The sequence below is a fragment of the Mus caroli genome, unplaced genomic scaffold (assembly GCF_978045245.1).
Source record: "Mus caroli unplaced genomic scaffold, Mus_caroli_1 scaffold_20, whole genome shotgun sequence".
Taxonomy (NCBI): domain Eukaryota; kingdom Metazoa; phylum Chordata; class Mammalia; order Rodentia; family Muridae; genus Mus; species Mus caroli.
The window spans coordinates 1,929,019-1,945,265 of NW_028227275.1; the positions used below are offsets into that span (position 1 = coordinate 1,929,019).

The window sequence follows — 16,247 nt, forward strand, 5'->3', positions numbered from 1 at the left end:
CCACATTCCTTCTATAAGCCAGTTACAAAGGCCTGTGAACCTCATAGTCAAGTTTATCAGAGCAACAACCCCATTTCTTGGTACCAGTTTTCTGAATTAGTTTCCTGGTGCTCTGATAGAATACCCAACCCACAGTTTGAGGGTACAGTGCACCATGGTGTAGTGCCCATATGTAAATGTAACACATAAATATGAACAACTTGCAAGCCATGGATTCTCTGATAGAATACCCAACCCACAGTTTGAGGGTACAGTGCACCATGGTGTAGTGCCCATATGTAAATGTAACACATAAATATGAACAACTTGCAAGCCATGGATTCTCTGATAGAATACCCAACCCACAGTTTGAGGGTACAGTGCACCATGGTGTAGTGCCCATATGTAAATGTAACACATAAATATGAACAACTTGCAAGCCATGGATTCTCTGATAGAATACCCAACCCACAGTTTGAGGGTACAGTGCACCATGGTGTAGTGCCCATATGTAAATGTAACACATAAATATGAACAACTTGCAAGCCATGGATTCTCTGATAGAATACCCAACCCACAGTTAGGGTACAGTGCACCATGGTGTAGTGCCCATATGTAAATGTAACACATAAATATGAACAACTTGCAAGCCATGGATTCTCTGATAGAATACCCAACCCACAGTTTGAGGGTACAGTGCACCATGGTGTAGTGCCCATATGTAAATGTAACACATAAATATGAAGAACTTGCAAGCCATGGATTCTCTGATAGAATACCCAACCCACAGTTTGAGGGTACAGTGCACCATGGTATAGTGCCCATATGTAAATGTAACACATAAATATGAAGAACTTGCAAGCCATGGATTCTCTGATAGAATACCCAACCCACAGTTTGAGGGTACAGTGCACCATGGTGTAGTGCCTATATGTAAATGTAACACATAAATATGAAGAACTTGCAAGCCATGGATTCTCTGGTATGTCCAGTTCTAGTCTGTCCTCATGAAATTGTTCCTTTCCTTGACTTTTCCCCCATTTTATACTTCATGAATCTCAACAGCATCAACACTTTGATTCGTTTGTTTAGTCTGGTAGTAGATGTCATATAGTTGCAGACTTGCTTTATTATTATATAAACACAAAAACATAGTACAAAGACTTAGAGTCATTTGCAATTCTCCTGGCACTATCCAAGCTTGAAGGTATGTTGTAAGTGCTGTGTTTATCAGTTCTCTCTGCTGGCTTACTCTGTGCCACTATTTTTCTGCAGCCATAGTCCTGAACTAGAGTCAGGTTGGATGGTGCTTGTATTAGTCAGGGTTCTCTAGAGTCACAGAACTTATCGAATGTCTCTCTATATTGGTATAACTTAGAGTCTACAGTCCAACTAGCCCAACAATGGCTGTGAATGGGAAGTCTAATAATCTAGTAGTTGCTCAGTTCCACAAGACCAGGTATTTCAGCTGATCTTATGTATAAGCTGGAATCCTGAAGAAGTAGGTTCCAACAGATGTGCTGGCAAGTAAGTGCAATCAGGTGAAGAATGAACCCGTCCTTTTTCCGCTGTCCTTATTTAGACCTCCAGCAGAAGGTATGGCCCAGGTTAAAGGTATGTACCACCACGCCTGGATTTAGAAAGTGTTCTGTCCCAGGCTAGCATTGAATTTAGAGATATGTTTTCCCCAGTCTCTTGGGATTAAAGGTGTGTACTACCTTGTCTGAGCCTAAATTTTTCATGGTCACTGTGCCTCAAGATCTGAATCAAAAGCATGTGTTATGCCTATATTTTCCAGTCTCAGGATCTGGATCACAGGTGTTCCCTCCATTCTGGATTGTAGTTCATTCCAGTTGTAGTTAACAACCAAGAATAGCCATTACAGTGCTCATAGACTTGAAAAACAAAAACAAAAGCTAGCAAGTTTTAAAGATTAATCATGTCGGAGCAGGCTTGACTCTCATTGTCTGTAAGCATGTTGTCACACTCTCTGTACCTGGTTTATAGCCACTGCAGCGTCTCACATAAAGTGCTCGTTGGTTTTGCTGTAGCTGCTGATGCGTTTGCTGCTGTTTCCTGTTTGCATTTTCTGCTTTTATGGGGAGTTTTAGAGTCAAGCCATGCCGCCACTCTTTGACAGCTTCCTAGAACCAGTAGTTGCCTGTTTTACTTTTTATTAATTATGTGAGTAAAGTCTTTTAAAATTGTATTACCTGGTTTTTGTTTCACGTATTATGGGAAACCATTTCTTTTTTTTTTTTTTTTTTTTTTTTTTAAATAAAAGACATTTTTATTGATTCTAATAATTAAGATTCTTAAAATGTTTATAAAATAGTTTTATAAATAAAATTTTAAGAAAGTTACTCATTTAAAACAAGCCTAAGACCCTAAGAGCAATTTTTTTTTTAATATTTTTATTACATATTTTCCTCAATTACGTTTCCAATGCTATCCCAAAAGTCCCCCATAGCGCCCCCCCACTTCCCTATCCACCCATTCCCATTCTTTTGGCCCTGGCATTCCCCTATATTGGGGCATATAAAGTTTGCAAGTCCAATGGGCCTCTCTTTCCATTGATGGCTGACTAGGCCATCTTTCGATACATATGCAGCTAGAGACAAGAGCTCCGGGGTTCTAGTTAGTACATCATGTTGTTCCAACATTAGGGTTGCAGATCCCTTTAGCTCCTTGGGTACTTACTCTAGCTTCTCCATTGGGAGCCCTGTGATACATCCAATAGCTGACTGTGAACATCCACTCCTGTGTTTGCTAGGCCCCAGCATCGTCTCACAAGAGACAGCTATATTTGGGTCCTTTCAGCAAAATCTTGCTAGTGTATGCAATGGTGTCAGCGTTTAGAAGTTGATTATGGGATGGATCCCTGGATACGGCAGTCTCTAAATGGTCCATCCTTTCATCACCGCTACGAACTTTGTCTCTGTAACTCCTTCCCTGGGTGTTTTGTTCCCAATTCTGAGAAGGTGCACAGTGTCCACACTTTGGTCTTCATTCTTCTTGAGTTTCATGCGTTTAGCAAATTGTATCTTAAATCTTGGGTATCCTAAGTTTTGGGCTAATATCCACTTATCAGTGAATACATATTGTGTGAGTTCTTTTGTGATTGTGTTACTTCACTCAAGATGATGCCCTCCAGGTCCATCCATTTGGCTAGGAATTTCATAAATTCATTCTTTTTAATAGCTGAGTAGTACTCCATTGTGTAAATGTACCATAATTTCTGTATCCATTCCTCTGTTGAGGGACATCTGGGTTCTTTCCAGCTTCTGGCTATTATAAATAGGGCTGCTATGAACATAGTGGAACATGTGTCCTTTTTACCGGTTGGGACATCTGGATATATGCCCAGGAGAGGTATTGCTGGATCCTCCGGTAGTACTATGTCCAATTTTCTGAGGAACCGCCAGACTGATTTCCAGAGTGGTTGTACAAGCTTGCAATCCCACCAACAATGGAGGAGTGTTCCTCTTTCTCCACATCCTCGCCAGCAACTGCTGTCACCTGAATTTTTGATCTTAGCCATTCTGACTGGTGTGAGGTGGAATCTCAGGGTTGTTTTGATTTGCATTTCCCTGATGATTAAGGATGTTGAACATTTTTTCAGGTGTTTCTCTGCCATTCGGTATTCCTCAGGCGAGAATTCTTTGTTCAGTTCTGAGCCCCATTTTTTAATGGGGTTATTTGACTTTCTGGAGTCCACCTTCTTGAGTTCTTTATATATATTGGATATTAGTCCCTTATCTGATTTAGGATAGGTGAAGATCCTTTCCCAATCTGTAGGTGGTTTTTTTGTCTTATTGATGGTGTCTTTAGCCTTGCAGAAGCTTTGTAGTTTCATGAGGTCCCACTTGTCAATTCTCGATCTTACAGCACAAGCCATTACTGTTCTATTCAGGAATTTTTCCCCTGTGCCCATATCTTCAAGGCTTTTCCCCACTTTCTCCTCTATAAGTTTCAGTGTCTCTGGTTTTATGTGAAGTTCCTTGATCCACTTAGACTTGACCTTAGTACAAGGAGATAGGAATGGATCGATTCGCATTCTTCTACATGTTAACAACCAGTTGTGCCAGCACCATTTGTTGAAAATGCTGTCTTTCTTCCACTGGATGTTTTTAGCTCCCTTGTCGAAGATCAAGTGACCGTAGGTGTGTGGGTTCATTTCTGGGTCTTCAATTCTATTCCATTGGTCTATTTGTCTGTCACTATACCAGTACCATGCAGTTTTTATCACAATTGCTCTGTAGTAGAGCTTTAGGTCCGGCATGGTGATTCCACCAGAGGTTCTTTTATCCTTGAGAAGAGTTTTTGCTATCCTAGGTTTTTTGTTATTCCAGATGAATTTGCAGATTGCACTTTCTAATTCGTTGAAGAATTCGGGGGAAACCATTTCTAAGATAAAAATTTAGTAGAAAGGATGTGTGCTCTTTTTTTTTTTTTTTTTTTTTTTGAGACAGGGTTTCTCTGTGTAGCCCTGGCTGTCCTGGAACTCACTCTGTAGACCAGGCCAGCCTTGAACACAGAAATCCACCTGTCTCTGTCTTCCAAGTGCTGGGATTAAAGGTGTGTGCCACCACTGCCCCGTGCAAATGTTTTTTTATAATAAAGTTTATGAAATAAGTAAATGTGTACGTAAATATGAGCCCATTTATCTTAAAAAATATATAAAAGAGAAACAATTTATTCTTTGGATAGTGTCTTAGGATTTCCACTACTGTGAATAGACACCTTGACCAAGAAAGGCAACTCTTATAAAGGCTTACATTTAATTGGGGCTGGCTTACAGTTTCAGTGGTTCTGTCCATTATCATCAAGGTGAGAAGCATGGAGTCATGCAGGCAGACATGGCACTGGAGGAGCCAAGAGTTCTACATCTTAGTCTGAAGGTAGCCAGGAATAGACTTGTCTTCTTCAGCAGGCAACCAGGAAGAGGTTCTAGGTCATACTTGAGCATATAAATGAGACCACAGGCTACACCTCCTAGTAGTGCCACTTCCCATAGGCCAAACATTATCAAACCACCACAGATAGTATTATGTATATATTTATGGTAAAATGTTTATTTAGTTCTTCATGGAAGCCTACTCATAGAATTTCAAAGTCCATTTTTAAGAGGTGCTGGTTTAAGTGTTAAAATTCTATTTTGTGTTTGTGACTCTTCTAAGACTAATAAATAGGAAAAAATAGCACCTTTAATGGTTAAAATTTTTATTTTTTATGAATGATATTAAATGCTTATGGTAATATCTTTCAATATTTTAATGATTTTTCTATGACATTTATTTTGGTCTGTACTTTTAAATTAGTCTTAATCTATATCAGATAAAGATCACTTTATATTTTATTGAAATTTATCTTGTCTTAATACTAATGGAACATATCTTTTCAATACTTGACACATCTTATGATCCTGTCTCAGAAAAGTTGGTTGCTATAATTACCTATTATTTGTTTTCTTTAAAACAGCTTTATTGAGATATAATCCAGATCAAATGCAATTTATCATTCAGAGTATACAGTTCAGACCCTTAGTGTATTTTATACCCATCATAACTTCACTTGATATACTTTTTTAAATTACTAATTATTTACATCCCAAATGTCCCCCCTCCTCCCAGTCCCCCCTCACAGAGTTCTTTCCCCCTTCTTCACCTCTGAGAACCCCATTCCCAACCCCCCTCCCATCCCCCTCCTCCCTGAGGCATCAAGTCTATAGGATTAGGCCCATCCTCTTCCACTGAGGCCAGACAAGTCAGTTCTCTGCTACATATGTGCCAGGGGCCATGGACCAGCCCATGGATGCTCTTTGGTTGGTAGCTTCATCTCTGGGAGCTCCCGGGGGTCCTGGTTAGTTGACATTGTTGGTCTTCCTATGGGGTTGTCATCCTCTTCAGTTCTTTTAATCCTTTCCCCAACTCTTCCATAGGGGTCCCCAACTTAAGTCTAATGGTTGGCTCTAAGTATCTGCATCTGTCATAGTCAACTGCTGGTAGAGCCTCTCAGAGGACAGCCATGTCAGGTTCCTGTCTGTAAGTACAACATGGTATCAAGAATAGTATCAGGAATTGGTGCCCAGCCATGGAATGGATCCTAAGTTGGGTCGGTCACTAGTTGGCCATTTGTTCAGTCTCTGCCCCATTTTTGTCCCTGCATTTCTTTTAGACAGAAGCAGTTTTGGGTGAACAGTTTTGTAGGTGGGTTGGTGTCCCCATCTCTCCACTGAGGGTACTGGTCCTGTCTGACTACTAGAAGTGGTCTCTTCAAGTTCTATCTCCCTACTGTTGGGCATTTTGGCTAAGGTCACTCACATTGAGTTCTGGGAGCCTCCCCCATCCTAGATCTCTGGGACTTTGTAGAGGTTCTCCCATGCCCCCACCCCCAGCAGCTGTATATATCTACTCATTCTCCCATAACCTCATTATGCAGTCCATCTTCATTCTCCTCCAGTTTTACTCTTTCCTAATTCCAAGTAACCACTTGTCAGAAAACAGAAGTATGCCAAATGTAGTTATAGATCCAGTTAGCTTTAATTTTCAATTCGTTAACCCCCGTTCTATAAAATGCATGAGCATGCCCACTGAATATCAGCCAAACAGTGGGGTTTGTAAAATTGGATCAGACAACAATACTGAAAAAAGCTGATGAGTTAACATCAGGTTACATTTTTTTGTTTCTTTTTTCAGTGTGTGTGTGTGTGTGTGTGTGTGTAGGAGAAGGAGGGAGGGAGAGAGGGAAGAGGAAGGAAGGTAGGAAGGAGAGGGTAGAGGAGAGACAAAAGAATTGGTATTTCATGGAGGCCCAAAGAGTGTGATAGATCCCCTGGAGCTGGAGTTATTTGATATGGGTGCTGGAAAATGAACGTGGGTCCTCTGGAAGGGCATCAAGTACTGTTAACCCCTGAACCATTTCTTCAACTCCAGGTTACTCTTCTGTAAACATTAAAGCAGAATGGATTTGCTTATTATGCTGACAGAGATAGGTTGAAATCTGTTTTCAGGACAGATTGGTCTGTTTGGGCATTTATTTCCTTCAAGTTTCAAATTGATTATGTGACATTGTGTAAAGAGGAGGGTGGGGGTGGGGAGGGGAGGGTAGATGTTGGGTATTTTCCTCTATTACTTCAACTTATTTAACCTGGAGCTCATCAATTCATCTAGAGCCAGTGAGCCCCAAAGCTCCACCTGTATCCTCTTCTCCCACCCGAGCACTAGTGATATAGGCACATGCCTTCTTCACCCCTGACTTTTTATGTGAGTGATGAGACTCTAAACTCAAAATTCTTGTGCTTGGGTTGTAGCAAGCAACTTCCTATGGTCTATCTCTCTAGCCTGGATGAAGTGGCACTTAACAGGGGCGACTCCATTTTGCTTTAATAGTCTGTGCTTTTGGGGTTGAGTAAAGGAACTCAGTTCAAAACAATAGCCTCCTATAATGATTCTGCTTTTTGTCTATACATTTACTTATTCTAAAAATTTAATGTGAGTGGAATTAATATATTCATTTGTGACTGGCTTTTTTGACTCAGCAAGCTTTTTTGTTTGTTTGTTTGTTTGTTTGTTTGTTTCAAGACAAGGTTTCTCTGTATAGTCCTGGCTGTCCTGGAACTCTGTAGACCAGGCTGGCCTTGAACTCAGAAATCCGCCTCCCTCTGCCCCCGAAGGCCGAGCGCCACCACCGCCCAGCACAGCAAGCTTTTATATTTCACCCATATTGCAGAATGTTCTAGTAAATACTTCATAGTGTTGTCAAATAATACTCCGCTGGAGCAGAATTGCTAAGATATACTTCATATTTTAACTTTTTAGGCAACTGACAAACTATTCTCCAAAGTGACTGTACCATTTTACATTTTAATAAACATGTTACATTTTACATTTAACCCTTTTCTTTTTAAAGATTGTAGACAGTCTAGTGAATGGGCTTGAAGTGGTTTGGGTTTGTATTGGTTTCATGGTTAATAACAAGTGCAACCGTGTGCATGTGGTGCCCAGGAAAGTCAGAGAAGACTTGATCCTTTGCAATTGGAGCTATAAATAGTTTTAAGTGTCTGTGTGAGTGTTGGGAACCAAACCCAGGTCTTCTGCAAGAACAGTAAATGGTCTTGATTTCTGATCCATCTCTCCAGCCTGTCTCCTTTTGCCTATTTTTAAATTGTGTTATTTTATGGTTTTTTGTTATATTATAACTTTTTCTTCCTCCTAAATATTTGGCTTCTATCAAATACATTTGAAAATATTTTTTTTCATTCTGAGAAATGTTTCATTTGTGTGATGGTACCCTTTGAAATATAAAAATAATTAATTCTTTGGGGTGTTTTGTTTGTTTTATCTCTGTGCTGGGACCTATCTCAGGACCGGTACCAGTTAGACAAGTACTCTGCCACTAAGCTAGAGGCCAGCTTTTTGTGGGTCTAATTTTATAAGTCTACACTTTCTGTCATAATAAAGTACAATTTAGTCTAGGGCAAGACTTAGTTTTGTCGGTTTTCCCCCCCATATCTCACATTTAATAATGTGACTGTTTTGACTTAATTTTTTTGTTATACATTGTGTTATTTTAAAAACATTTTGAAGTCACTATGAAAAATGTAGAATGATTTCAGGAAGAATTTCTAAGAGCTCTGCCTTCTGGTTTTTGACTCTTGATCTGATCAATAGCACTGCCTAGAGTCTGTGTCTCCAGCTGGTACAGAGTTTCTCTGCTTGCTGGGAAAGCCTGAGGCAGTTCAGTCCCTGAGCAGATGAGGGCAGCAGCGCTTTAGTGAATGAGAATTCTTACTATTCTAAATACAGCATTTTAAAGTTACAGATTTTCTTAATGTGTTTAACCTGTCTTCTTTTTGGTGATAGGTTATTAGGCACTAAGTTTAAAGTCTTTTTAAAGATTCTTTAATATTTAAATTTAGGAACCTTCTTTCTCTACCCTCATAAATTATTCAGGACTCTCAGTTTATGGTCCCAGTTCGTAAGATGTGAATATGATCTGGGGATCAGTGTCTTCAAACTTAGGACATAATTTTCTCAAATTTCCATGGTGCATTTTTCCATTCTTCTTTTATTATTTTATTGCTACCTGTGCTCTTTAAGTAGTGATAAAGTAGTAGAGTGCCACCTAGTATGCCAGTAATGCCAGAGCTGCTGCTCTGCTCACTCTAGAGACACACTGGCAGGTTTCAGTCTTATTGTGAGGGTGGATAATATAGAAGTTGGACGCATGGATAATGCCCTTTCTTTTCTTCAATATAAGAATTTTTATGTCATCTCAGAATTAGACCCGGCGTCCTTTATAGAACTGAATATTAAACATGGATTAAGTGTTTCTTTTATTCTGTTAATGGTTGTTTTCAACATAAGGAAAGACAGTCTAGAGAGATGGCTCAATGGTTAAGAGTACTACTGTCCTTCCAGAGGGCCCTGTTGATTTCCCAACACCCACAACTATCTATAACTATACTTCCAGATGGTCTGATGCCCTTTTGGCACCAGACGTGCACATGGTACACAGACAGACATACAGGCAAAACATTCATACACATTTTTAAAGGAAAGAAGTAATAAATATTGAACATCTGTTTTGTTTACCACTCTGCTAATAAGTACTTTATGTATATTGTCTTCTAATTTTAAAGCTAGTTCTTCCTGAAAAGTAAGTAATGCTGTTTTTTCTTTCCTACAGTTTCCTGAGAGGGAAACATATTAAGAAAGTAAAAATTTAACTAGGCTCATTTAGGTGGGGAAGTCAATATGTGTGGTCATATTCGATGGCAGTATCCTCCATATTACATTTTACAGAAATGATATACGTATATGCATCACTGTGCAACTTGTTTTGGTTTTAAATCCAACAGTATTTTGAATCTGTTCAAAATCTCCTTGATTACTACTGTATAGAAATAATTTGACCAATTGTTTTACCTCATGAGTATATGTTTCAGTTTATTTAACTTGGCTACTGAAAAATCAGCTGCCAAGGAAACCTCTAACTTGAGCCTTTCTTGGCTTTTCCACTAGAGGGTGTAACAAATGTTTCTTTTTGTTATTGCTATTAAAATATAATGTGTTTGCTTCTCCTTATGATTATCAGGAAGGAAATATTTATTGCATATAATTGGTATAGTACCCTTCCTGTTGTTTTTTTTCTGCAGGTTATTCATTTTTGGATCCTATGACAGAGAAACAAATGTTCATTGCACACTTGAGCTGAGCAGTGGTGTTTGGGAAGAAAAACAAAGGAGTTCTATTAAGACGGTAAAATGCATAGTTTTACATTTATGTAAGATTCATTCTTTAAGTATGCCTTTATTAGTATTTCTGTATTTCTAGATATATTGTTGGTCATAAGTAAGCAGTTATTTTCTTTTTTGCTAAGCAGCATCAGTAATAAAGTAGATCACCTGGAACTGGTAATGAACACACTGCATAAGAAGCAGTCTGTTCTGCTTGCTTTTCAAAATGTCAGTGTTGTTTCAGTGAAGGAATCAAAGGTTATAACTTGTGCATGTGTGCAGGTGCACAAGTGTGAGCCCACGTGTAAAAGCCAGGGCTCTGTGTAATTCCTTAGACAACATCTACCTTTGTTTCTTTCTCATGGTCTCTCTGAGTAGGTTTAGCCTACTCAGTGAGTCCCAGGCCAGTGAGATCTCATCTGAACAAAAAGAAGGTTTTTGTTTTTGTTTTCTGGAATAATAAGAGGTTTTTTCCTAGCCCTGGAATAATAATGGAGGTTGGCCTTTAGCCTCCACAAGCATATGCACATGCACACGTACGTGTACACACACACACACACACACACACACACACAGAGAGTCTCTCATATTATATAACTCAATTCTGCCAATTTGTCTTCCTAGAATTATTAAATTCAAAAAATTTCACTTTATTGGTTGTTGACACTTTTGTTGACATTCTTAACACCTGGTAAAATTATTCTCTCTTGACAGCTACCCGTGACATATGCTAGGTTCTAAAATAATAATTCAAAATTAAGTCTTACTAACCTTTGCTATAAAATATTAAATCTGTCTAATCTCACATATTTGAAGATACAATAAAGAAATCTGAAAAGGCCAGCAGCAATGGCAAGTTATAAGCAACTCAAAGTGAAGCCAAAATTTACCCAGACAAAACAATAATCTTCTTCTTAAATTATATATCTTGGTATAAACTCTAAAACTGGTTATTTCATTTCCTGGAGAAACTACTTCAAATTGATTGAAAATGTAAACTTAAAGTTGGTACAGGAATTAGAACCAGGAAGAAAGAAAAAGGGAGAGGGAAGGAACGAAGGGTGGGGGGGGGGGGCAGAGATAGAAAGAGAGAGAGAGAGAGAGATTGAGCTCTATCTGCCTACCTACCTTGGCCTAGAGAGATAGCTAATTGGATAACTACACAAGCGTAAGGTTTGACCTTAGGCTCCCAGCATCCACACACACGCTGGCTGGGAGCGGGAGCACACAAGTGTAATCCCAGCCACTTGGGAGGCAGAGGCAGGCAGATCTCTATGAGTTCAAACCAGCCTGGTCTATATTAACAGGTTCCAGGCTAGCCAGGGTAACACAGTGAAACTGTCTCAAGAAAAAAAAAAAAAGAAGCAACTTAAATAAATGGTGGGCATGGCAATGCTAGTCTCTAAACCCAGTGCCAGGGGCAGGAGGTGGGGCAGGATGGAACCTAGAGATCCAAGACCCTTAGAGTCCCTGGCCCGCTAGCATAGCTAAAATATGAACTCAAGGTTCAATAAGATTCCCTGTCTTTTGACATAAGGTAGTGGGTGCCAGAGAAAGGCACCTCATATTGAGAGACATATGGAGGAATTCTTAACCCTCTCCTACCACATTCATGATCTTTAACAACTCTTGTGTCTGTCATAACCCAGCTCTGTGAATCAGCCTATCCTCCTCTATCAGTTTAACTTCATTTCTATTTCCCACTCAGGGCAAAATTATTCCATTTCTTCCAAGAAAATCTTTGCTACCCATTTTTAAATTGAAGGATGCACTGAATAGTCAGTAAGGTCTAAGAGCATCCTTTTTATAACTTTCATTTTGCTTTCTTCAGAGTAGTAGCTGTCAAGCTCCAGGGACAGCTCCGCACTTTTCAGGGTTACTGACAGCTGCTGCTTCTTTACCCCGGTTTTCTACCGGAGCACACTTCTAGCTGACACTAGTCCCACAGGAACAGAATCCTCCTGTCTCGAACTGTTTCTCCAGCATCAGAATGTGAGCCCAGCAAAAGTAGCTCTTGATAAAATCCTGCTGAGTGAGTAAGCACAGTGGACGCACAGCATCTGAAGCACTCAGGAAAACTAATTCCTTCCAGGGGCTGGAGTGATAGCTCAGTCAAAGTGTTTGCCTTTTCAGCATGAGGAACCTAAGTTAGACTTTCTAGAACCCATTTTTTTTTGTTTTATTTTGTTTTTCAAGCATGGTAGTACTAGAAAGGAGAAAAGACAGGAGGATTTCTGGGCTGGCTGGCCAGCCAATCTAACCTACTTAGTGAGCTCCAGGCTCTGTCTCCAGCACAGGAGTTACAAAGTGTGTGCCACCATGCCCAGGTGTGGTGGGGTTTTTGTTGTTGTTGGTTTTGTTTTTTAACGTGGGCAGTGGGCGTCAAATTCTCAGATTCCCCCATGTTTTCACAGTCAACACTTTACCAACTGGAGAATAGAATTGTGAATGGCTTTTATATGTCTAGTTGACAAGAAAACAAACTTGATAGCTTTTTTTTTTTTTTTTAAGTTAGAAATAGAGGCAGTAAAGGAGGCACTCCTGAAGTGAGTGTGTGCTAATGAGCTGGGACACAAATGAGCATATACCCAAAGCACTGGGCCAACAGTCTGAGGGCCCTCTGTATGTTACTCACTACTGTCTTCTCTAGCATTTGTCATCCTAGGCTGCTTTTATGCCTACTGTGTTTCTTGCATGTAGCCCAGATGGGGAAATGTTTCCTGCCATCTGCCACTGACTTCTTTTGTAGGCTAATCTTGATGCTGCTTTCTGCAGTTGCTACTCTTGCCACAACTCTTCCCTGTGAAGTAGCCATATAAAGATAAAATATTAGTGTTACCAACTGACAAGATGGTGAGGTAAGTGATAAGTCCTGCTGGATAGGAAGCTCAGTCTGCCCCTGAGGAGAGAAGTCACACACCACTGGTGAGTAGCAGTGATAGAAAGCTTGAGAAGTCTGTTGCTGCCAGCTACACAAGTATTAATAAGTTTCTTAGACTATTGCAATTCAGTGGCTGAATGTTCTGGAAGGAAAGAGGAGGCTTTCCTTTAAGGTCTGATTGACAAAAATTATCATGCCCTGATGCTTGATTAAGTCCCTGAGTAATTCCTTACTGCCCCAAAGATAAGGACAGGCCATTTGGTATGGCCAGCAAAGTGACCTGGTAAGCCTGGTCCCTTCATATCCCCCCCCACCCCCCCCACCCCACCCCACCCCACCCCCCTGCTAGCAGTCACTGCTGCTTACTGGCCTTATTCTGTACTATACATCTCCGGTAACTGTATATCCTTTCCAAATTGTCCTAAAGTTCTTTCTTGAAGACTGGGCATGTGCTAACCCAGCTTGTTTCTCCATGTACATCTATGTTCTCCAGAGTTCTGCTTGTGCCAGGTCTTAGCTTGTCTGCCCTTGTTCAGATATATTCGTGGACTTCTTTCCTGTTCCATTCCTGGAGAGTTCCCTGTTATTTCAAGTTCTCAGTGTCAGTAGCTTTCCGCTGTAGTTGATGGATGTGAAACACTCATGGGAAATGAGAGTGAACTGGAGAAACCAGGGTATTCTTCCTCCTGGCAGCTGGTTTATCCTTCTTGGCCCACTCTTCTCACAGGACAAACCACCATTCCAGTTTCCACCACATATGTCTGTCCTTCAGTCTAAGGTTGATAGTATCCTCTTACTTTTGCTGGTATCTGGGTTTTATCCTGGAATTTAGTTTTTCTCTTACCCACAAGTTACTCCCTTTTGCTCTTGGTTTCGGATATTTAAGAATTTTCACTTGCCATATCAATGTCACCTACCTACCATAATCACTTCTGGGGACCTTCCCTAACTGACACAGACTCGTATGTTAAGTACTTGTCACAGCTGGAGTATTAGTTATATTTGTATAATTGTATAACTTGATCCTTAGTGTCTGCAGCAGAACCTTCTGTTACAACAAGTACCTGGATAGGTTTGGTTCTGCCTAGTCTAACTATCTAGACATCAATCTCCAAGTACCTTACCAGTTTTTCTCCCAGACTGCCGTGGTTTCAGCATGACTTTTAGTCAGGCCATGATTTCCTTTTTCCTTCCCTTGAATATATCCCATCTTTTTTAAGGAAATAAAAATACTTAGGATGAGGAAGTCTACCAAATTAGATTTATTAGTCAACATTGCTTATGTAAAGAGCTGTTTCTTCAGTGTGAGAATCTTAGTTTACAATTGTAGTACCCAGTCATGTATTTTCTTTCTGGCAGGACTAAAAACAAAAGAATGCCTCATGAGTGTAATTCAGCATAACTGAAATAAATGGCTTGATATGATTTAAAATTGAACTATCTTCATTTTGTTTTTAGTTTTGGACAATTTTAGAAGCCTTGTTGGATAATAATGAATAAAAATCTACATTTCCAGATTTCTCTACATATTACTGACAGTCCCTACAAAAGATTTAAAAGGGCTTTCTGAAAAACTATAATTTTAAGTAAGAACATTTGACTTTTAAATACATTAGGCCAGATGCCTAGGGCTTGGCATTTTGGTGTGTTTACTTAAGGCCACATGCCTGGCAGGTCGAATTTTGGTGTGCCTATTTAACCATTTGCCATTTGCAGTCCTAATCTTATCAAGAGGAAGAGAAAGATTAAAGCAAATAAAGCTTTTTTTTTGAAATGTCAGTCTATTATGAAAACTTTGGTTTAGTTCAGCTTGATAACATTTGAGAATACAGTAGGAACTCAATGAAATTTTAACCATATGTAATATTTTATAATTGGTTTCTTAAATAAGGCAAATGCATTTCAGCTCTAATAGTAAATTCTATATAATATTTCCACTCTTAAAAGTTCATCTTAGTTAAAAATAAGAGATGAGATTCTCTGTCTCAGATTTTTATACTCTGGCATGGTTATGAAATTCTGGGAATGAGTAAGAATTTGTGTTAAAATATTATTTACTTTAAATCAAAGTAGTCTAGGACACTAAGAAACAATATGAGGTGTGGTCTGTCAAGAGAAAGAGATCAGCATTTCTGTGTGCATCATGTATTGCTGTTAGTAGCTCTGAACACGTCGGAGCTTCAGAGCAAAAGCACCATGAGCTTCTGATAAAGGAAAGTGGCGTTCTTGGGGAAAGCGAGAAAACAATGTGTTAAAGAGGTGACAAATGGAGGAAACATCACAGTGTACTTAGGATTTTGAGAGAGCACAGAGAACATTTCAGAGTGGAAGACATAATGTAAGACCCCACAGAAAGTGTATCTGAGTGTACTGAGTGGCTAGAATGAGCTGCCCAAGTTCACTGAAAGAATGCAGGAAAATTATTCAAAACAAGAATAAAAGCTTTACATAGAACCTGAGAAATGTAGCTATTACTTTCAAGACAGTAGAAACTATGGAGGCTTTTAGAATAAAACTTTTTAAAAATATGTATTTATTATGTATACAGCATACAGATTTCTGCCTGCATGTATGCCTGTAGGCCAGAAGAGAACACTAGATCTCATTATAGATGGCTGTGAGCCACCATGTGATTGCTGGGAATTAAACTCAGGGCCCCTTGGAGGAGCAGTAGTGCTCTTAACCTCTGAGCCATCTCTTCAGCCTATAAAACTATTTTAGTCAGATTCTCTGTGTGTCTGTCCCCCCCCCCCTGCCCAGCCGCCCCCCCCCCCCCCGAGATAGGGTTTCTCTCTGTAGTCCTGGCTGTTCTAGAACTCGCTCTGTAGACCAGGCTAGCCTCGAACAGGATCAAAGCTGTGCACTACTACAGCCCAGCTCTCTCTTTCAGGGAGATGAAGAGTGGCACTCGAATCTTAGCCAGGCCTTTTTGGTAATGTGGCCATGTCAGGGTCTAAATCCATCTCATCTATAAATACTTGATTATTCTGTAAATCAAACTGATACTGCTCACAATCTGCTGAGAGGTGAAGGCTTCTGCATCTATGAATGTCTGACTCAGCACTTGGCATAAAGTAGGTCATCCATAATATGTTTGTTGAATCTCAGTAGTAGAGTCATGAATGTGATCTGGCAAAGGAAAAACTT

General features: G+C 39.7%; 1 protein-coding gene across 1 annotated transcript in view; it reads left to right on the plus strand.

The window, feature by feature from the left end:
- Pdzd8 (PDZ domain containing 8) overlaps positions 1-16,247 on the plus strand; it is a 55,266-nt gene that overhangs the window by 23,746 nt on the left and 15,273 nt on the right. The window contains exon 3 of the mRNA XM_021151276.2: positions 10,139-10,241. Coding sequence (XP_021006935.1) covers positions 10,139-10,241 — 103 coding nt within the window. The remainder of the gene's footprint in view (positions 1-10,138; positions 10,242-16,247) is intronic.